Here is a 22,743-nt window from a genome sequence, read left to right as displayed (position 1 = left end):
CAAAAAATGAATTGTGTTTTTTTTTACTATATTTTGAAATTATATGTGAATTCCATTCTACTTAACGTACAGTGTTAAATTAGTTTCAGGTTTACAGTATAGTGATTTAACAGTTCTGTATATTACCAAGTGCTCACTTGTGTTTTATATAAGTTAAGTTTGAAACCCCTGTAAGACATTTAAGGAGATAGAGGCAATTTGAAATACATGTTTAGAGCTCAGAGGATCCTTCCAGGTTGTGAGAGAGGAGTCTATCAGATTTCTTTCTTTTCCATACCATCATTGGTAGGAAAAGGAGAAAAATAATAGTTGATGAGAGTTGGTGAAGAGCAAATGGAATGCTAAAATTATGTCCGTTCTTTCTCTTTATACGATACGAGTCATGTAAAAATGGATACTAGGCTAGCATCAAATGTGTGTTTGGAGCTCAGATTCTAGTGACTTTAGATTGCTCCCAAGATTAAAAAAAAGTTCTACTTGAAAAAAGAGTTAAATGTAGTTTATACTGTACAGTTTTGAACACCCTATGCTCTCTAAAGAATATGGGCGTATGTGTCTATTTTCAAACACATCTCACCTGACTGCTCATATAACAGTACACCATTGTTCAAGAAGAGAGAATCTAATTTTCAGGACTCTAGTTTCACATTTCTTGAAACTATTATACTGATTATGTTTCTAAGAACATAAATTATTTGAAAATTACATGTGTGTAAGATGATCGCATAAACAGAAGAGTGTGGTTATTTGGGTATATGTGTGTATTTTTGTGTATTTTAAAATATTCAGAGTGGCACTTGAATAGATGAGAGATTCAAATAGAATTACTAGATGGGAATAGATGTCGTTTCTTTTAGACTCTTTATCTTCCAATTGCAAATTTCATGGCTTAAGTCTTCAATTCACTCTCCTGGTTGAAATGCATTCATTCTTACGAATTATGATGATTCTTCATTGGGTGCTTGGTAACCTGATCACCTTTTGGGTTCTCCACAGACCATAACCAGGCATTGTAAGTTGTATTTATTTCCACCACAATTTTTTTTTGCCTTTGTGGTTTTGAAGGTCTTTTCATCTTGAGTCTGTTTCTAAGTAATCTAAAACTCTTTAAGATAGTTCAAAGCATTCATTATTCAGATTGAGGAGCTGGTAGCCTAATTTGCTATGCAGTGTGAAATCAAAAGATTTCAGTCTTCTCAGCTTTAAATAAAGTATAGCCAGCTTTCTTTTTGTTAATTGAAATTGGAATATGTGATGTCTTTTATATTTATGAATTAGAAATGCAAAAAGTTACTCGATGAGAAAAATTACATGGAGAAATTTCCAGGGCTGAAGTTTTACGCATACTAGATAGTATAATCTTTACTTTTTATGAAAAAATGTCAAATGTTTGCTTATTTTGATAATATACATAAGAACTGAAAGTAAAAATATTAGTCATAATTACATGATCTGTAACTATTTACATTTTGATGCATTTTCTTCCAATTGCCTTATTTCTGTTTTTAAATATATAGGAAATCATGTTATTATAAGTAAAACCCATAATACAAATGGCTGACTACTCTTTCGTACATAAATAACTCAATTTATATAATAATTATTCCTTTATGGAAAGATCCCTTTATGAAATGTTTAAGTTTCTGGATGTTTGGTGGTATAAATAATCCTGTAATTAACACAATTACTCATAGACCTGTGTTCATATTTCAGAATATTGTCTTATGACATATCCCTGCAAAAGAAATTATTGAGTCAATGACATAAATATTTTAAAACCTCTAATAATGGTTATAGAACTGCTTTCTAGAAATGTTGTATTGTTTACTTGCCCAATAGCAATGTGGGAGAGTACCTGGTAAGAAGTAATATCCCACAGGTACTGGAAATGTGTTAACAGAAACGAAAAACTATTAGAATTTTGCACTTGAGGAAACAGAAGAAGAAATGAGAATAAAATTACATCCCTAGAGAGAAACAAAGAAATCATGTATGTTTTGTATAGTCCATTAAGTCCTCCTAAAGAGCAAAAAAATGAGAGTAAGGACACATTGTTGTTCAACTTTATTGTTATCTTGCATGGTTTTTCAAAGTGTGGTTTTTTGCATATTTTAGTAGGCTCTTTGTCTTTTCTTGTTGAATTGCAGGTGTTATTTATATATTCTGAATACAGGTTGCTTGACAGATATGTTTAGTGCAAAAGATTTTCCATCTATTTTTATTTCCTTAAGTTTGTTTTGATGAAGAAGTTCTTCTGAATTCCAGTTTTATAAGGCACGCGTATATCACATTAGGGCTTTTTGTGCCCTTTTTAAGAAACCTTGCTTATTCTAAGATAAGATATTCTCCTATGTTTTCTTTTTGAAGATTTATAGTTTTACCTTTTATGTATAAGTATGTATTTCAACTCAAATTAATTTATGTGGATTGTGTAAGTGATTCAAGATTTAGTTTTTAGAAATCCTTTTTTTTCCCAGCGTTCTTTGTTGATTAGACTTGTCTATAGAATTACCTTGGTTGCCTTCACCCCTCGGTTGTATGTGGTTCTATTCCTGAACTCTATCCTGTCCCATTGACTTATTTCTTTACACTTATGGTAGTACCACACTGTTTTGATTATTATGGGTTTAGAGTAAGCCTTCATACTCGTAATATGAAGCATTTCACTTTGCACTTCTAAGAATGTTTTGGTTATTCTGTCTTTTGTATTTGTAAATAAATTTTAGAATTAGTTTGACTGTGTTTGCAAAAAAAAAAACCTGATAGGATTTTTTTTTTTTTTAATTTTTGGGTATGTATTTATTTATTTTAATTTTAATTTTTAAAAATTTACATTTAAATTAGTTAGCATATAATGCAACAATGATTTCAGGAGTAGATTCCTTAGTGGCTCTTACCCATTTACCCCACCCCCCCTCCCACAACCCTTCCAGTAACCCTCAGTTTGTTCTCCATATTTATGAGTCTCTTCTGTTTTGTCCCCCTCCCTGTTTTTGTATTATTTTTGTTTCCCTTCCCTTATGTTCATCTGTTTTGTCTCTTAAAGTCCTCATGTGAGTGAAGTCATAGGATTTTTGTCTTTCTCTGATGGACTAATTTCACTTAGCATAATACCCTCCACTTCCATCCACGTAGTTGCAAATGGCAAGATTTCATTTTTTTTTTTTTTTGATTGCCGAATAATACTCCATTGTATATATACACTACATCTTTATCCATCCATCCATCGATGGATGTTTGGGCTCTTTCCGTACTTTGGCTATTGTTGATAGTGCTGCTATAAACATGGGGTGCATGTGTCCCTTCGAAACAGCACGCCTATATCTTGTGGATAAATGCCTAGTAGTGCAATTGCTGGGTTGTAGGGTAGTTCTATTTTTAGTTTTTTGAGGAACCTCCATACTGTCTTCCAGAGTGGCTGCACCAGCTTGCATTCCCACCAACAATGCAAAAGAGATCCTCTTTCTCCGCATCCTTGCCAACATCTGTTGTGATTTTAATTGGGACTGCTTTGAATCTATAAATTAGGGAGAATTGACATATTAACAACAGTATTGAGTGTTCCAGTCTACAGACCTATCTTTCTCCATTTATTTAGCTGTTGTTTAATTTCTCTTAGCAAAGTTTTACAGTTTCCTAGTTTCAGTGAAGTTTTCAGGTTCTTGCATATGCTTTACTAAAGTGTTGTTCCTAAGTATTTTATGTTTTCTTCTCTGCCCCTGTCAACCCAGAATTGTCCATGATTTTCATCGGACAGCAAGTAGAATAAGGGCTTGAGTAGTAAGAAAGAAGGTGAGGCTTTCGGGGGAAGATGGAGGCAAGTATTATGGGGATAGTGTGGAGAGACCAAAAGTCTCAAGCCATACACCTGTGGCATGAAGGAAAGTTATGGTCTGGGCCACAGGGCGATAAATGGAGATAAGTGGGTGCACTTAGTTCAGGGGCTTTCTTTGTTTTCCTGTCAAGTCCTATTCTATCAGAAAGGCAGTATTGGAAGTTTTCACAGGAGTAATATATGCTGGATTGAACAAATAATTGAATGTCTGTTATTAATACCACCATATTATTACTAGTAAATAATTATCTCCAGCAAATTATGGGGGTATTTGTGGTTAAGCCTAGACCATTCTGAGTGATGAAAAAAAAAAAAACACCACTGTTTCATTTTCTTTAATTTTTAAGTTTGTTTATTTATTTTGAGAGGGACAGAGACAGCATGAGTGGGGGAGGGGCAGAGAGAGAGGGAGAGAGAGAATCCCAAGCAGGTTCCACACTGCCAGCACAGAGCCTGATGTAGAGCTCGAACCCCCAAAATCGTGAGATCGTGACCTGAACCGAAACTACGAGTCAGACAGACACTTAACCGACTGAGCCGCCCAGGCACCCTGAAATATAACTATTTCTAATAAGTATTTAAAATATTACCTTTATTCTAACTTGTTCCAAAAATAATGTGGCTGTGCTAACAGGAATAGAACTGTTTTTATCCCAAAAAGCTCTTTACTGTAATTCCCCTTGTGCCTGTGCAGTGATCTTGGATTGTTTCTGAAATATCAGCAGGACTGCCGTTGACAGCTATTTACATGTTTGTGGTATTGCTGCTGTTCTATTTTTGAGGCTGAGAAGATGACTTAAAAGTGCTCTACAGTACTGTGTATGCCTTCTACATACCAAGGGGTTGGGAAGTATTTAAAACGGTTTTCAATTCTGTGAAACTCAGAGGACTAAGTTCTCACCTGGAAGGTCCTGCATTTTTGTTTGTCATTAGGTCTAGTCAAGGTGGGGGAGGGGGGAAGGTAGAGAGAAGAAGAAAATGGTGTTTCCAGAACAGTGGATGAAGAGATGCATTCTCAACTGCAAGTACTTGAAGTCAAGGGGAATATATTGGAAAAGTTCTGGAGATGAGATAGTGACTCTGATCCATTGACTTAAGTGGAGCATTTGAGTACAGCCAAGAAAAACTTTCAACGGAATAACAAAGGACTGGGTGATGGGCCAAAAGGAATTATACTAAATTCTCACTGCATTCTGCTCTGCTTTTCTAGTTTTCTCAACCAGTTTGACAAAATTGTATGCAAAGTACACAATGGAATGCTTTTAACATTAAAGGTGATCAATAAGAAGTTCTTCTCAGTTTTTACTTTTTGTCCCTTTGTGCTTTTCTCTTTGCATTTATAGACAATCAGGTTTCTATTGTTCAAATTAATGCAAATGGAAAAAAAGAAATTCAAAGCATCAGATAAATATGAATATCTGGCAACCAAATAAGGGGAAGTTGACATCACAAGTCTCAGTTCAAAGGTTATCCCTCATTCACGGAAAAGAGACACATGGAAACAAGTTGATTGTATGTTTTAATCTTTTAGATTTTGAGCAAGTTAGTATTAAAATCCTTTTTTCTATTTATTATAAACAAATTGATAACTCAAAAGGCATAATATAACCTTAGTGAAAAATTATTTAGCAGTATCTGCCAAAGTTAACTATACATCTAAACTTAGTGGCATAGCAATTCTTCTCATTGTATGTAGCCAAGAGAGTATGTATCTACCAAGAGATTCATACAGGAAAGTTTACGTCAACAATAGCTACAAACTGGAAACGACCAAATGTTTATCAGCAAAAGAGTAAATAAATACATTCTGCTATATATTACTCAAAAATAATGATGAGAAAAAGATGCCAGAGACAGAAGAGTCATCTAGTACGGTTCGTATGAAGTTCAATTTCAAACAAATTGAATCTATGGTAATAGAAGTCAGGGTATTGGTTACTAACTAGTTGGTGGGAAGGGTATAAAAAGACTGAGAAAGAGCATATATGAACTTGTAAACTATCTAAAGCTTGATCTGGATGGAGATACACAATGTGTATTCACATTGTATACTTTGTGGATTCTTTTACAACCAAACATGTATTATTTTCATTCATCCCTAAAAGGGTAAAGGATAAACACACACACACACACACACACACACACACACACACACACGCACACTAATATATATAACATAAAAATATATAGCATAAAAATAATATAATATAATGACATAAAATATATAATACGCACATACATTTTAACTAATGAGGGAAAGCTCTATTGATTTGTTGTTCTTCTCAACAACAGGCTTTTAATGTTGAATTGACTTTCCATTCTGTGGCCACAATGGTGAACTGAACTCTGTGTTTGATTTTGATCCTCAAAGCTGTTATACTTTTCACAATGCTTTTAATCAAGTAGTTAATATTATTTTGCATTCTATAGATCTTATACAGACTGGAGGTAGCTTAAGGAGGTTTTAGGTAAGAAGAAAAAGCCTGCCCACGTTTGCAAATTAACCAAGGGTGGGCTGCATATTTAAGTATGAATATATTTAATATATAATACATAGTTACATCTTATAGCACATTTGTGTATACCTGTTATGCATACATATATATGTTATGTAACTGTATTATGTATTTATATTTAAATAATATATATTATAATATACACTTATTTTTAAACATAGTATAAAAGCTGTCTTAAACTGTGCTTTATCTGTTTTATTTTCTTTTTTCTCCTTATATTGGTTATTCAGTGGGACTGACTAGATAACACAAAGAACAACTTTTGTGCTAAAGTAACATGACTAAATTAATACCGAAATTTGGCTATCGATGAAAATTTGTGGTCAAGCTCATCAAAAGTTTAGAAATTTTAGTTTATTTTTGTTAAGGTGATTTATCCAAGGTTTCCCATTCTGCTCCTGGCTAGCAATTTTCAACATGTTTATCAAAGGCCTTTTGGTTATATATAGAGGACTTGGGGTTTCTAGCTTTCCTGACTCTTAAGAACTGACTTCTAGCTTCCTTTTGACTCTTGAATTTACAGGCTGCCCTGCAAGTTGGGGGCCATGGGGAAAGGCTACACCAGTGTCGGGAGGTCGTGCTGCTCACTTACAAACCCATCCCCATGCAAGTGGATGGGGAGCCCTGTAGGTTGGCCCCAGCTATGATTCGGATCTCCTTGAGGAATCAAGCCAACATGGTGCAGAAGAGCAAGAGGAGAACATCCATGCCTTTACTCAATGAGTGAGTTTGCCCCTTGCCTACCTTTGTGAACACAAAGATCGTAGAACGCCAGGCGTGTGCATGGTCTAGGGGTCTTACTGTGTTGAGAAAGGAACAAAGTCCAAGAAACAGCAGTTCCCTGGTCTCTCTCACATAGTTTTCTTCATGTTTATTACACAGTGACCACACTCTTCTTGTAGAACCAATTGCTGTATTGAATACTAGATAGATCACTCTTCTTCATTGATCACTTTGCTGTATATTTATTGGGAACAGCAGAAAATCATTAAAGAGTGATTCTAGGGTCATAAAATGCATCAACCTAAACATGTTCCATTTTGCTTTAAGAAGGCATGGTGTTGGCCTTCTCTTTACCCAGGTCACTTGGAGAGTGTTGGGGTCCCCGATAGTGGGGAGGTTGGCAGAGCTGGATTTTTGGAGCTCACCTCTCTCCACGTTGTATTCCCTTCTGCCTGTTAGTGACTTATCACTTTCCTGATGCCCCCATTTTGGGGTCCTGAGTCCTCTGGTGCTTCAACTCAATTTCGCTGTTCTGAGTGGCATCCTATTGTCTAAATATAACCTAATTCACTATTCAACACCTAAATAAAATGTATCCCTCTTGGACCCTTTCTTTCCTTAGGTGTGCTGATGAGCTGATTTGAGATAAGGTGGTAATAACTAGATATTTTGAGTATATTCTTTTTATAGCACCCTTTAAGTTTTTGATGGAGATGTCTGTCTGGGGTGGAGAAGGATGGGGACTTGGGGCCCCTTTTTGAGTATCTTCTATATTTAATGCCCATATGCCTAATCTAACTCAAGGTAAGGCTGTTTTCAGACTCAGCCTTGGGTCATCACTCTGTCATAGTGAGGGACCCTCCAAGGTGCGACTCCTGTTTGTGGCCTGTGATGCATGGTTACCTATTTGTATTGAATGGCTGGCTTCTTGCAGTGCCTGTGAAGCAAGGGTATGCTTTGCCACGTATTTATGGAATCACGATGATAGTCTTCAGAAATGCCTAGAATAAGCCAATAACACAGGTGCCATAGCTCACTGCCAGAACCTGACTTCACCTCTCTTCCTCAGATGGCATATGTTGAGGAATAGCGTTAGACAGGTCTCTTAAAGTGTTTGCATTTTTGGCATCTGCTTTGAAGTCTGAGGCTGGAATGAGAGCTCCTCTCTCCTCTGCTTCCTCCCTTCCCAGAGTCACTCTGAACATCAGAGTCACTCAGCACTTTGCTCAGATCATTATCCAGACAACTTGTTCAGTTGGATTCCTTATTTCATTTACATTTTGCAGCTGGTGAAACCCCTCGCTCATTCCCGATGGCTTTGTTTTCTCCCTGCCTTTACCTTCAATTAGGTTGAATATACAACTGGCAAGTATGTATGTTAAAAAGGTATGGTGTCAGCAATGATATGTGGTTGACCGTACTCTCTCTGGAAACGTTAGAGTCCATCCATGAACCACTGGTCTGGGAGAAAGCTTTGGAAAACTAAATGAAAAGCCATTTCAGAGATAGTATGGCAGCTCAGGTCGTTTTGGGTTACTTGTATATAGTTAAGAACTATAATAAAACTAAAAGTGCTTAATATCTACAGGCAAAGGCCTCCCATTCTCATGCCTGGCCATGCTATATTTAATAGCCTTACCAGATGTGAAATTGTCTCCAGGTGCTAGTTTCAAACAGTTCTTGCCCTTGAGCTGAGAAAGAATTTGTATTTGCTCAGCCACTGTATTGTTAAGAATTCATTTGGGCTTTCTTCACATACAAAAACAAATATGAATAGTTGTTTTCTTTTTGTACTTAGAGTTTATATGGCAGATGATGTGACGGCATCGATTTAGCTGTGAGGGTGTTCAAGAAACAACCTCAACTCAAAAATAATGACTTCCCACCAGGGGGCAGTGGTGTGTCCATGTAAGCAGCCTCAGGCCTCTGGAAATATCTATGTGAAATGGCAATCGCCTGCTTTTCAGTTCCAAAAAGGATACTTGTAAAACTTAACAAAGGTATTTGTTACTACTTAGGATGAATAACTATCAGAACACTATATTTTTTAGAAAATCGATCCAGATAGCACATTTTCAAAGGAAAACACCTAGTTGTGTCACACTTGTTCACTAAGGCCTCGAGTGCTCTCCCTTACTGCTCTTGCTTGCCCTCTGCAATTAGATTTCTTGTGCCTGTTTTACTAGAAACCCTTGTTTTCCAATCTGACCTTTCCTGCTGGATTTCCAAGTAGAGTTTCCAGTGTGAGGGTTGTCTGGACAATAAGACCTTTCTACAAGTTTTCTCCAACTTTCTGAGTCCTCCAGGTTTTTTGTGTTTCAGCCATGGTTGTGCTAAGTTCACTTTTGCAGCCAAGGCAGAGAGATATTTATTTCCTCCCCCACTCCCTCCGTCCCTCCCTTCTTCTCTCTCTCCCCCTCCCTCCCTCTTTCTTTCTTTCTTTCTTTCTTTCTTTTCTTTCTTTCTTTCTTTCTTTCTTTCTTTCTCCTTTTCTCATTGTTTACTAGGATTATCTGTTTCTTCTGTTCCATTCGCCCGTCTTCTTTCAGAAGAAAGAAAACTGGTTTTCAGAAGAAACAAAACTGGTTAAAAATATGTAGAGAATTTGTTTAGAAACCTCCGTGTGTGATGGGCTAGGGAGTTAACTAAATATTTGAGAAGGAGGCATTGTGGTTCCCTAAACAACTGGCTCCCTTTTCCACTTGAGCAATGGTGTTCCTCACCGGTTTGCCTTTCTCTGGGAGATCACATCTGTACCCCAGATTTCATCTATGACTTATACGTGAATAGATCTCACATCCATGTCTTCTATCCAGGCATTCCTGTAGAAGCTAAGACTCGCACCCAGATATCTTAGCCGACATCTTTACCTGGATATCCGCTAGCAACCTCAGACTGCAGGCTAAAAATGCGCTTGTAATTTTCTTTTCTCTGCTCATCAGCCAATGAGCCCCTGGAGTCGTCACAATCACCTGCACTGTTACACACCCCATGTGGCCGTAGAGGTCCACCTTCTATTTATTTCCCATGTCTTTAACCACCTACCTCCTCTGCTAGTATAATATGGCTTTTGTTCAAAGGCTGTATAAGCTACCTCTTCACAGCATCATTAAACTGTGCTCATAATTCCTTGTCTCCAGTGACCCTGCCCTTCACACACTACGTTTTCCAAAAGACTGATTGGAAGGATCTTTCTGGAAATGTTAAGCTTATATTCCTTAACTTTGCATGCCCTTGTGATCATTGTCTTCATCGTTCTCTTCCTGTGCTCCAGAGATCATTGCTCTTCTGGAGCAGTGGCCTGCCTCGTGCATCATCTTACTTTTGCAGTTCTGATGCCTTTCTTGCAGTACCTTCCTTTCTGCCTTTTTGTCTGTTGACTCTTGCTCAAGTTCAAGACTCCACTGAAGTATAACTTTCCCTAAGAATCCTTTTCTGTCTACTTCTAGCCATTAGATACTCCTGTTCTATGTTACATTTATCACACCTTTTACCAATAACAGTGTAGTCCTTGGTTGACTTACCTCTTTACCCTGCTTAGAGTTTTCCTCTTTGGGTCCTCAGGGCCTACCAGTATGTCGGAGACATGTTGATGTGTTAAATAATGGCTGGCACAGGGATCAGTTCTGTTAATACTGTATCTGTTAACATTTGTCCAGGATTGTTTCTAAAATAACATAAATCTAAAACCCATGAATCTAAAACTAATAGAGATAATGTCTTGATAACATTTGATGTTAATAAATGGATGATACATACGAATTTTAAGATCTGGTTTGCATGGATGAGGGGCAGATTCCCATGAGAAATGGTTACGGTAGGCCCCATGATGCCATTAGATCTTCACTTAGGCAAAAAAAGAAAATTATTCTCCCCCAAAAATATTTCTTGGTCTATAATCCAAGTTGCTATTACTACATAGAAACTGAAGGGCTAGCTCCATTGTGTTCAGTCAACCCCCCACCCCACTGGTACAGAAACATATCTCATTTTATAAAGTGAGAACTGCAATACGTATCTTTCCCAAGAAAAGTAATAGAGGAGATCTATCTAGGTTCATATTCACGTACTAGTAGCATGGTGGCCAGATAAATTTGATTATGCTGTTTGAAAGGCACCTGTGAAAGAGATTAGAAATTTAAAATTTCTCAGGTGTGTAAGGAGATGTTAAGTTGGCTATAATCCTGAGCTCAATGGTAATTAAGACTACACTGTGAAAAGCAATCATGTTATTCAGGGGCAAGATTTCTAGTTGGTGAACTTTGAATTGGGCAGTGCAGTTGATTGGATTCCATCATCCTGGCTACTCAAAAGTATTGTTGGTTGTAACCGATAGTCCTTTGAGGAAAACAAGGAGTTGATTCATGGGACTTCATATGAGAATTTGCGTACCCAGCAGAAAACAGGGATCAGGGAGCTATGTCTGCTGCAGGTCCTTTGAAGCTCTTCACATCGTCTAAGAGAGTAGAGAGAATGACTATGTAAAGGTGACGACACATTTTTTATTTAGTTTCTTCAAATTTACATTTCATCTTTTCCAACAGCAACCAAAGGTTCTCTCTTTTATAAAAGAAGAGAGAAAAGGGGGACGTCTGTGGTTTCACTCTTCTACCAAGAGTAGAGTGAAATTTTGGCATCACTGTGATGAATTTAGGCTTTCTTGGTGTTACCTTCAGAGTCGTTAAAGTTTTTGTCAAGCCACTCTTTGCAAGATGGTTGCACTTTGACACAGGTTTCCTACAGACTTTGGAATCATGAGGACTATGGTGAAGGATTAAATTGACCTTGACTCTCCTCAAAGATGAGTTTACTATGCCAGCCTACCCCCCTCTCTAGTGAGTGTGTGTGTGTGTGTGTGTGTGTGTGTGTGTGTGTACTTGTGCACATGCGCGCATCCTCTCGTTGGATATCTCAAATGACCTAGAGCGAGAGAGGACCACGATGCCTCCTGCCCGCAGCCCCGCCCAGTGTCCACGCTTCGGTTGCATCTGCCCGAGCCCTGCCCTGCGCTCCAGTCTGTGGCTTGCCGTAGAGCCAGCCCTTGCCCTGTGTCCTGTTGGCTTCATTGCTATCACCGGCTTTTTGGATTATGTCCGTGGCTGGCTGGATTTTCCTTTTCTTTTCACTCACTGTTTGGTGACGCGCTCATTTAATTTTTGTTTAAATTTTGTGTGTCTCTCTTTCTCTCTCCTGGCTTGTTCCCTGTCTGTCCACGCTGTTGTGCTGACTGTCTTCGCTGCTCATTCCCTGCTGCCTCTAGTATTCATCAGGTGCCAGCTGCCGACCTGCGGAGGGTATCTGCTCCCCCTGGCTCCTTCACCACGTGAGTACAAAGCCGGTCTGTTTCTACACCTTGTTGAGCACCCTCATCACCTCCTCAGGGTTACACGACCTGCCTCCTTTTCCCTCACAGGTCTGCTACTCAGACAAGGACCCGCCAACCGTAATTGTCTTCATTACCCCTTTGTGATTTGAGACGGAGCTGTCTAGTTCTTTGTGTTCTATTTGTCTCAGTCCTCTAAGGGTTCAGGTTTAAATTTTTGATGAGATAAGTTAGGGCCAAAATTGCACGAGGTTGTAGAAAGTTCCATCCTAAGCATGGTTTTTGATGGAAAGTCTGTGAGAGCAACAGATCATTCTGTTATCTATAGCTCAGGGATGATGTTGAAGATGATGTCGAAGGTGTGCCTGCCGACCTTAATTTGTGAATGGACCCCTAAAATTTTGTGTGGAGTTTTGAGTGCATGCAGGCATCTGGGCCTTATTTGGGTTGAGGATCCATGGTTGAAGTAAAAGATCAACGGCCCCAAACTGTCACTGAGTTAGCGAAACACACTTTATCCATAGTTAGTAATTCATACTTAACGTATTCTATGCTTTTATTTTTTTCTGGGGACAAAAATTGTTTTTAGCACTTTGGGACTTCTTTTTTATGTTGTTGCCCTTTCTTTTCATTTATCATATGCATACGTAGCTTCTGTTAAGGTTCAGGTACTGTTACAGGCGCTTTACGTTAACTACTTAACTAATTACCGCCCCCCCCCCCCCCCCCCCACAGCCCTCTGCCACCTGTGGTTTTGTAGTGAGGAAGCTGATGCACAAAGAGGTTAAGTAACTTGCTTAAGGTCACACAGCTAACAAGTGGTAGACTGGGTTGCAAACTCAGATGGTCTGGCTTCAAAGATCAAACCTCTGACAATTTACAATTTGCCGCCTTTCCTCTATGAGGATCCTATGTATTTCTTAAGCCCTAGTTGAATCATTGGTTCTTCAAAGAATTCTCTGTGGCTTCTTGTTGCATTAGTTACCTTCTCATTGGACCTCACTGTTGATATACTCATTACCGCTCTCAAGGTGTAACAGGCTGGTATTAATTATGTTGGCTCTATATGTGTGTGCATATGTCACACACTAGGCTTAGGCTACTTGAGATCATTGACCGTATCCTTTTTGAATTTTCGTGTCCCCAGCCCTGGTCACAGATCTTAACACAAAGTATTCTGAAACCAAACAGAGTTGTCAGTTGGCAGAATGAATGAAAGAATTTATGTCTACGTTGAACTGTACAATATCTAACGTCTAGGGATATGCCAAAGTGATTCCTAAAGTTCAGTCATGTAATTTTACCTTCAGTCCTAGTCTTATAGATACACATTTATTTATTCACTTATTACAATACATTTTTTTCAAAAGCATTACTTTATACTTGCTCTCTGTCCACTGTTTTGTGCTTGGAATCTAATGGTGGGCACAGTAGAACATTGCCTTCATGGAAGATAAAATTGAGTGGTCAGAGAAAGAGGAAAATAACTTCTAATTTTCAATTTGGAGCTTATTCTGGGGTATAGCCTACATTCTACAAAAGGCTTCTTCAGTAAATTGGAGTCTAAGGAATGGGGTTCAGTGGTTATTTTCGGTGGCTCTGTTGATAGTGTTCAAAGAATCAAGAATGTCGACACTAGAGGTGCGTGTAGAATTAGTCACATTTCTATTACAGTTTAAGTTTGGGTCGTGTTTTAAGTTTTAGTTATATAATTTAAATGGGGCTCTTTTTTTCTTATTGGAGGTGCATACACTACTATAGTAAGGTAAACTGTCCTGTTTTGATTGGGTGTATCAGGCAGAGTGCCTATGTGTGGCCACTTTAAAACTTGAACATAGCTCTAAAATATTTTATATCTATATATGACATATCAAATATTATGTATTATAGATGTTAGATTTATGTGTCTCTGAAATATTTCTGTAATAAAAATTTATTAAAATAGAACATTTTAAAGGACATGTAAGAAAACACTGTCAAGGAGCTTGGGAGAAAAAACCAAGAACAACAATAAGTATTGTGTCTTTATATATTATGGCAGTGGTTAACAGTTTTGACCCATTCTTATGTATTTTCAGCAGTGTTTAATAATCACATTAATGATGCTTTGGTCCTCATGAAAGTCAGGACCCCAGTATCTTGAACTCTCAGCTTGTCTTTTTTTTTTTTTTTTTTTTTTTTTTTGACTCTTGGTCAGCCATTTATTGCAGAGAAAAACTCTTCTGTAGATGATCCCTTCTGGGGAGAAGCCTCTCTTTCTACTGTTCCTGTAGGAAATGTTGGTTTCCTAAAGCAACTGGCATGATCTTTCTTTCTCTCTAGCTTTCTAATAACTTTGTTTTTCTTTTCCTTTCCTTTCCTTTCCTTTCCTTTCCTTTCCTTTCCTTTCCTTTCCTTTCCTTTCCTTTCCTTTCCTTTCTTTTCTTTTCTTTTCTTTTCTTTTCTTTTCTTTTCTTTTCTCTCTTCTCTTCTCTTCTCTTCTCTTTGGTTGGAAGAAAGTCATGGTGGTGACAGTGTAATGCATGGATTATTAAGAATTACGACATACTGGGGCACCTGGGTGACTCAGTTAGTTGGGCGTCTGACTTCGGCTCAGGTCATGATCTCATGGTCTGTGGGTTCGGGCCCGTGTTGGGCTCTATACTGACAGCTCTGAGCCTGGAGCCTGCTTCCAATTCTGTGTCTCCCTCTCTCTCTGCCCCTCCCCTGCTTGTGCTCTATCTCTCTCTTTCAAAAACAAACATTAAAAAAATTTTAAAAACGAAAGCAAATAGAATACTTCACTGCACATATTGTGCATGTAGCTTAATGAATTATTAGGGCAATACCTCAATTGAAAAATTTCTTTGTAATTGACTTCATAGTAAAGTCCTCACTGAAGGGCACATATGCACACTGAAATCATGAATATTCATGCTAAATGTTCCAACTACTAGCTTCTGTTCAGTTAATGCCAAAAATAACACAAAGGTGTGTAATTGTAAAATGTCTTTCTAAAGCTTTAATCCTTTAGTAACTTCTTATTAAATTCCATTTTATACTTGTTCTTCTCCACCAAAATGAAATAATGTAAACCATTTATGCCTAATTTAGTCAACTTTTCATCTTTCAAAAAATATTGAGTGCTTTCTTTCAATACCAGGAGTTCTCTTTATACTGGAGATACAGAGATTATAAAGCTAGGGTTTCTGTCCTAGAGAAATGGACATGCCAGGGATAGACCTAGTTTGTTGCTTACAGTACAATTACAATGTCACGTGACAAGTATTCAAGTACAGATTCTGGTTGTATTTCCATGTGAATACCTGAGTATTGATTACATTTGTTTTTATTTTTTTAGTATTTAAAATCAATGTACACTGAAATAGACTTTTTTGGTATACAGTTGGGAGTTTTAAGACAGATATAGATTCATATAGCCAACACCCTAATCAGGATACAGAACCATTCCACCACCCAAGAAATCTGTCTGATCCTCGCATCTCCCATCTCAACCTCTGGCAACCACTAATCACTATAATTTTGTATTTTTGAGATTACCACATAAATGGGATCATACAGCATGTAACTCTTTGCAATTGGCTTATTTTGACATAACATCTTTGAGATTTATCAGCATTTTTGCATATATTAATCGTGTGTTCCTTTTTATTGCTGAGCAGTATTCTGTTGTATGGATGTTTCCATTTATTTACCCATCTACTTGTTGAAGGACATCTGGGTCATTTTCAGTTTTAGGCAGTTGTGAATAAAGCTGCTCTAATCATTGATGAGCAAGTTTTGTGTAAATATAAATTTTCATTTCTCTAGGTTAAACACCTAGGAAGGGAATTCCTGGGTCATATGGTAAGTGTATGTTTAACTTCATAAGAAACTGGCAAATTATTTTCTAGAGTACAGATCTTGCATTTCTACCAGCAGTGTATGAAAGAGAGAGTTCCAGTTTGTCTCCATCCCTGCCAGCATTTGGTATGGCCAGCACTTTAAAATTTTAATCATTTAGTCACGAGTGTCTTTTCATTATTTGCCATCTATCGTATACTCTTTGATGACACATCTGCTCAAGTCCTTTGCCTGTTTTTAAATTGGGCCCAGTTGTTTTTTTCCTTTGACTTTTGAGATTTTGCCACATATTCTGGATCCAAGTCCTTTGTTACAGATGTACTTTGCAAATGTTTTCTCTTGGCACATGTCTTGTCTTTTCATTCTCTTTACAGAGTCCAAATTCTCAAAGTTTTCTTCATATGTCTGTATTTTTGGTATTATGTTCAAGAACTCTTGGTTCAATCCTAGGTCATAAACATTTTCTCCTTTGCTTTCTTCTAGAAGTTTTGTAGTTTTATGTTTTGCATTCAGTTCTATGATTTGAGTTAATTTTTGTATAAGACGTGAGGTTTAGGTTAGTGTTTTATTTTGTTTTTACATATAAACATTCAGTGGGTCCAGCATCATCTGTTGAAAAGACTATTTTTTTTTCTATGAATTTCCTTTACATCTTTATCAAAAATCAATTGGATGTATATATGGGGGGTATGGATATATATGGATGGATAGATATTGATTTCTGTACTCTGTTCTGTTCCATTGATTTATATATTTGTGCCTTTGTCAATGCCATGTTCTTTTGATTATTGTATCTTTATGTTAAATCTTAAAATCAAGTTGCGCTATTTTTTCACTTTATTTTTTATTTTAAAAGTTGTCTTGGCTATTCAGGTTTCTTTACCTTTCCATATAAATTTTAGAATAAACTTACCTATTGTGTTGAATCTGTAGATCAATTTGGGGATATAGACATCTTTACCAGGATGAGACTTCCAATCCATGAATACTGTATGTCTCTCCATTTATTTATTTTGTGCATCATTGTTTTATAGTTTTCAACATACAGATCTTGTATATATTTTGTTGCATATGTGCCTGTGTTAGATATGTGTTAGTTTTCAATTACGATTGCTAGTATGTGAAACTACATTGGATTTTCATGTATTGTCCTTGTATCCTGTGGCCTTACTAAAAATCACTTTTTATTACAAGGAATTAATTTTTTTTTTCAACGTTTATTTATTTTTGGGACAGAGAGAGACAGAGCATGAACGGGAGAGGGTCAGAGAGAGAGGGAGACGCAGAATCGGAAACAGGCTCCAGGCTCTGAGCCATCAGCCCAGAGCCTGACGCGGGGCTCGAACTCACGGACCGCGAGATCGTGACCTGGCTGAAGTCGGACGCTTAACCGACTGCGCCACCCAGGCGCCCCTTATTACAAGGAATTAGATTGCACCCTTGGGTTTTTCTGCATAGTCATTCTTGTCATCTGTGAATAGGAGTGGTTTTGTCCCAATCCATATGCCATTTCTTTATTTATTTACAATAAATATAATAATATAATAAATAAAAATATAATAATAAATAAATAGCACTAGCTATTATTGCTAGTATGATACTGAATATGAATAGTTAGAGTCGATATCCTTGCTTTGCTTCTTATATGAGGGGAAATCATTCCTTTTTTTCACCATAAAGTATGATTCTTTGTTGTAGATTTATTTGTTAAAGTATATTTATTAGGACATCTGGGAAAGATTAGAGAGAAATGGAATTATTTATCCTCTACATGTATGTTAGAATTTTCCAAGAAACCATCTAGTCCTCATGATTTCTTTTTACCCTTTTTAACGGTAAGTTCAATTACTCTAGGACTTATAAGAGTACTTGGGTTATCTATTTCATTGTAGCTGAGTTTTAGTGGATTTTTTTGTTTGTTTTGTTTGTTTGTTTTTTTTTTTTTTGGTTTATTGAAGTTTTTCAGGAGTTACCCATTTCATTCCAGGTGTTAAGATATATAGAATTATTGGTAGTATTTATGCTTTTAATGTCTTTGGGATCTGCATTGATATTTCCCTTTTATTCATGGAATTAGTAATTTGTATCTTTTCCCCTTGACATTCTTAGTAAAGGATCCATTTTTTAAAAAATATGAAATTTATTGTCAAATTGGTTTCCATACAACACCCAGTGCTCATCCCAATAGGTGCCCTCCTCAATGCCCATCACCCACTTTCCCCTCCCTCCTACCTCCCCAACAACCCTCAGTTTATTCTCAGTTTTTAAGAGTCTCTTATAGTTTGGCTCCCTTCCTCTCTAACTTTTTTTTCCCTTCCCCTCCCCCATGGTCTTCTGTTAAGTTTCTCAGGATCCACATAAGAGTGAAAACATATGGTATCTGTTTTTCTCTGTATGACTTATTTCACTTAGCATAACACTCTCCAGTTCCATCCATGTTGCTACAAAAGGCCATATTTTATTCTTTCTCATTGCCAAGTAGTATTCCATTTTGTATATAAGTGGCAGTTTCTTTATCCATTCATCAGTTGATGGACATTTAGGCTCTTTCCATAATCTGGCTATTGTTGAAAGTGCTGCTATAACATTGGGGTACAAGTGCCCCTATGCATCAGCACTCCTGTATCCCTTCAGTAAATTCCTAGCAGTGCTATTGCTGGGTCATAGGTAGATCTATTTTTAATTTTTTGAGGAACCTCCACACTCTTTTCCAGCGTGGCTGCACCAGTTAGCATTCCCACCAACAGTGCAAGAGGGTTCCCATTTCTCCACATCCTCTCCAGCATCTATAGCCTCCTGATTTGTTCATTTTAGCCACTTAGACTGGCGTGAGGTGATATCTGAGTGTGGTTTTGATTTGTATTTCCCTGATGAGGAGTGACGTTGAACATCTTTTCATGTGCCTGTTGGCCATCAGGATATCTTCTTTAGAAGTGTCTAGTCATGCCTTCTGCCTGTTTCTTCACTGGATTATTTGTTTTTTGGGTGTGGAGTTTGGTGAGTTCTTTATAGATTTTGGATACTAGCCCTTTGTCCAATATGTCATTTGCAAATATCTTTTCCCATTCCATTGGTTGCCTTTTAGTTTTGTTGATTGTTTCCTTGGCAGTGCAGAAGCTTTTTATCTTCATGAGGTCCCAATAGTTCATTTTGCTTTTAATTCCCTCACCTTTGGAGGTGTGTCCAGTAAGAAATTGCTGCGGCTGAGGTCAGAGAGGTTTTTCCTTGCTTTCTCCTCTAGGGTTTTGATGATTTCCTGTCTCACATTCAGGTCCTTTATCCATTTTGAGTTTATTTTTGTGAATGGTATTAGAAAGTGGTCTAGTTTCATTCTTCTGCATGTTGCTGTCCAGTTCTCCCAGCACCATTAGTTAAACAGACCGTCTTTTTTCCATTGGATACTCTTTCCTACTTTGTGAAAGATTAGTTGGCCATACTTTTGTGGGTCCACTTCTGGGGTCCCCATTCTATTCCATTGGTCTATGTGTCTGTTTTTGTGCCAATACCATGCTGTCCTGATGATTACAGCTTTTGGGGCACCTGGGTGGCTCAGTCGGTTGAGCATCCGACTTTGGTGCAGGTCATGATCTCATATCTTGTGAGTTTGAGCCCCATACCAGGCTTACTGCTGTCAGCGCAGAGCTAGCTTCCAACCCTACGTCCCTCTTTCTGTCCCTCCCCGACTCGTGCGTGTGCTCTCTCTTTCTCTCAAAGATAAAACATTTAAAAAAATCCGCTTTTGTTTTTGTTGATTTTTCACCCTTGTTTTTCTATTTGCATTTTCATTGATTTATGTCCCTATATTATTTTCTTTTTCTGTTTACTTTGGGTCCATTTTGCTCTCTTCTCCCCCCCCCCCCCCCAATTCTTTAAAGAAGAAGCTTAATTATTTAAGTAATCAATTGACCCAGTTGAGTTCAGGCTACAAGGTCTGACTCACCTTCTGAGAGTTGTGGCTACAATGTTAATTCTGTTTTTGAAGCCCTTGCAGTGCTGTTTATATCTGTCTGGGGTGTATGTACCACCAAGTTGCCACTATGGGACCTTGGTTATAGCATCTGTTCGGTAGTTTAATTCCTAAAGTCTTTGGTATAGATGCTGGCGGCCAGATTCACCCATTGGCAGCCTAGAGATGAACCTGAGAGTTCATGAACATCTTTATGGAGCTGTTTTCCTGAGCCCTCCTTCTCCTTTGTCATCCTGGTACTTTCCTCTTCTCCGGAGCTCCTCATTTTGGTCTTTCAGCCAGAAAGCTAAAGCTTTAGCTACCTTGCTCTATTGCATACCTCCTGCAACTGTGTTTACGTGCAGGACCAAGCAATGATATGGCAGAAAGAGAGGGAATACAAGCAATTGGTTTGTCCCATGCTCTTGGGATCATTGCTCCTTTTATCAGAGAGGACAGCTCTCTTCCATTACAATTTTAAGCACCCGAAGGCTTCTGTCGATGTCACTGCCAGTGTGAATGCTGGTGTGTAGGAAGATGGTGAAGGGTAAATGTCCCTAAGTTTCTCTGTGCATTCAGAGTCCCTTTTCCTTAAGCCAGAACTCAAGGGCTCTCCTGGGGCTTGCTCTACCTCTATTTGGTGTTCATGTCAAGCTTTCTGCTGCCTGGGAGTCCACACCAGGGTTAATCGCAGGGAAAAAGAAGGAAGAGCTTACCACCATTTGATAGTATTTTAAGTTCAGGTTTTAGTCTGCTGCTATCATTTACTTTTCAGATCCTCAAATAGCTGCTTTATGAATTCTGGCCAGATTTTATAGCTGTGTTCATTGGAGTGGGAGGGGGCGGGGGTTGGAGAAAGAATCGTGTGTGCATATTCACTTCACCCAGAACCAGATGTTCTCTACTGCAGAGAACTGTGATACTGTATCCCTTTTTCTCCCACTGCAGTTTAGTACCATAGCTAAACTCAGCAAAACAAATCTGCAGAGAAATCACTGTATTTTGAACTACAATCAACATATGTTAAGTGTCATATGCCATCTTGCACAACAGTTACAATTTAAACATAAACAAGATACTTCCCACTGCTAAGTTGTGTGGCTTTGCTGGTTACCTTTGGGAAGGCAGAGTTGGACACAGACCCATGGAAAAAGCATGAATTGTCATGTTTGACTACAAGCTGAATATGATTCAGCATTCTAAGATTGGTTTCAGTAAATGAAGTCTTCATGGTAAAGGATGAAAGTAAATTGATTTTTGTTCCAAGGAGAGAGGGAGTTTCACTAAGAGAAAGAGAAATATTTTTGATATGCCTTTTTTTTTATGATTCTCTTTTGGGTTGAGTTTAAGAATTTTATTATAGGATAGAGCCAAGAATCTTCAATCTTCATGACTGGTGAGAACACAAACTGGTCTTAGGTGGTTTAACATTTGCATGCTGGCCAGCAAAGCAAACTAGATGATTTTTTGAAGTGCTTTTCTAAAAATGCTGCAATTCTATTCTTCCAGCTGGTCACATCAAAAAAATTTTTAACACTTTTATGAATTTGTCTAATGCACTATCTAATGTGTTTGTTTATTTTGTTTGTTTAATATTGGACCTTTAATTAGAAAATAAGATGTGACCTGTTTTTATTTAGACCCTTTCTCTTTTCCTTGGTTCTTTGTATAAATTTCACTCTGCTACATACTAGACTCTATCAGGGAGTAGCAAAAACATTGCCAAAGTAGAAATTTACATGTACACCTCTGTAAATTGTGAGGGTTACCTCTAAGGTGCCAAGAAGATCCATCATACATACTTTGCCTAAGAATGAATTCAGTTGATGGTGGCTGACACACAGATCTTCTTGAGAAGCTCAGGATGAAAAGTAGTCCTGGACCATTGCAGCCTCCCGAATGATGCTTCATGTCTGGGGCAGAAGTCTGTCCCGATTCTGATTGCATAGAATGTAATTTTTAGGTCGTGGTTTCTGGACCCCAAACCAATTGTGAGGATTCAATTCAAAAGGGCCTAAGCACTCAAGAAATTATGAATATATTTGTTGTTGATGCTTTTGTTGTTCTGTATCCTGGGGTGATTATCTCTGAGTGACAAGATTATAGATAATATTTTATTGACTTCCTGTATTTTTGGATTGATTTTGATGAACATGCATTACTTCTAAAAGGGAGAAAAATTGGGGCGCCGGGGTGGTTCAGTCCGTTAAGCATCCAGCTTCGGCTCAGGTCACGATTTCATGGTTCATGAGTTTGAACCCCTAGTCGGGCTCTGCACTGACAGCTCAGAACCTGGAGCCTGCTTCGGATTCTGTGTCTCCCTCTCTCTCTGCCCCTCCCATGCTAATGCTCTGTTTCTCTCTCTCTCTGTCTCTCAAGGATAAATAAACATTTAAACGTTTTTTTTTTTTAAATTAAAGGGAGAAAACTTAAAAGTTTATTTTATTTTATTTTATTTATTTTAATTAATTAATTAATTAATTTGTTTTGTGTGAGAGAGAGAGAGAGAGAGAGAGGAGAGAGAGAGGGAGACAGAGAGAAAGTGTGGGTGTACCTG

General features: G+C 37.8%; 1 protein-coding gene across 13 annotated transcripts in view; it reads left to right on the top strand.

The window, feature by feature from the left end:
• DGKI (diacylglycerol kinase iota) overlaps positions 1-22,743 on the top strand; it is a 444,802-nt gene that overhangs the window by 279,570 nt on the left and 142,489 nt on the right. For 10 of the 13 annotated variants that reach the window (XM_045495795.1, XM_045495789.1, XM_045495788.1 and 7 more), the window contains 2 exons: positions 6,875-7,074; positions 12,335-12,397. In XM_045495795.1, the coding sequence (XP_045351751.1) occupies positions 6,875-7,074; positions 12,335-12,397 (263 nt within the window). The remainder of the gene's footprint in view (positions 1-6,874; positions 7,075-12,334; positions 12,398-22,743) is intronic. The other 3 variants (XM_045495790.1, XM_045495800.1, XM_045495798.1) reach the window with 1 other exon arrangement.

This window comes from Leopardus geoffroyi, chromosome A2 (assembly GCF_018350155.1).
Source record: "Leopardus geoffroyi isolate Oge1 chromosome A2, O.geoffroyi_Oge1_pat1.0, whole genome shotgun sequence".
Classification (NCBI taxonomy): domain Eukaryota; kingdom Metazoa; phylum Chordata; class Mammalia; order Carnivora; family Felidae; genus Leopardus; species Leopardus geoffroyi.
The sequence above is the reverse complement of the archived record's forward strand: the minus strand, read 5'-3'. Positions and strand labels throughout refer to the sequence as shown.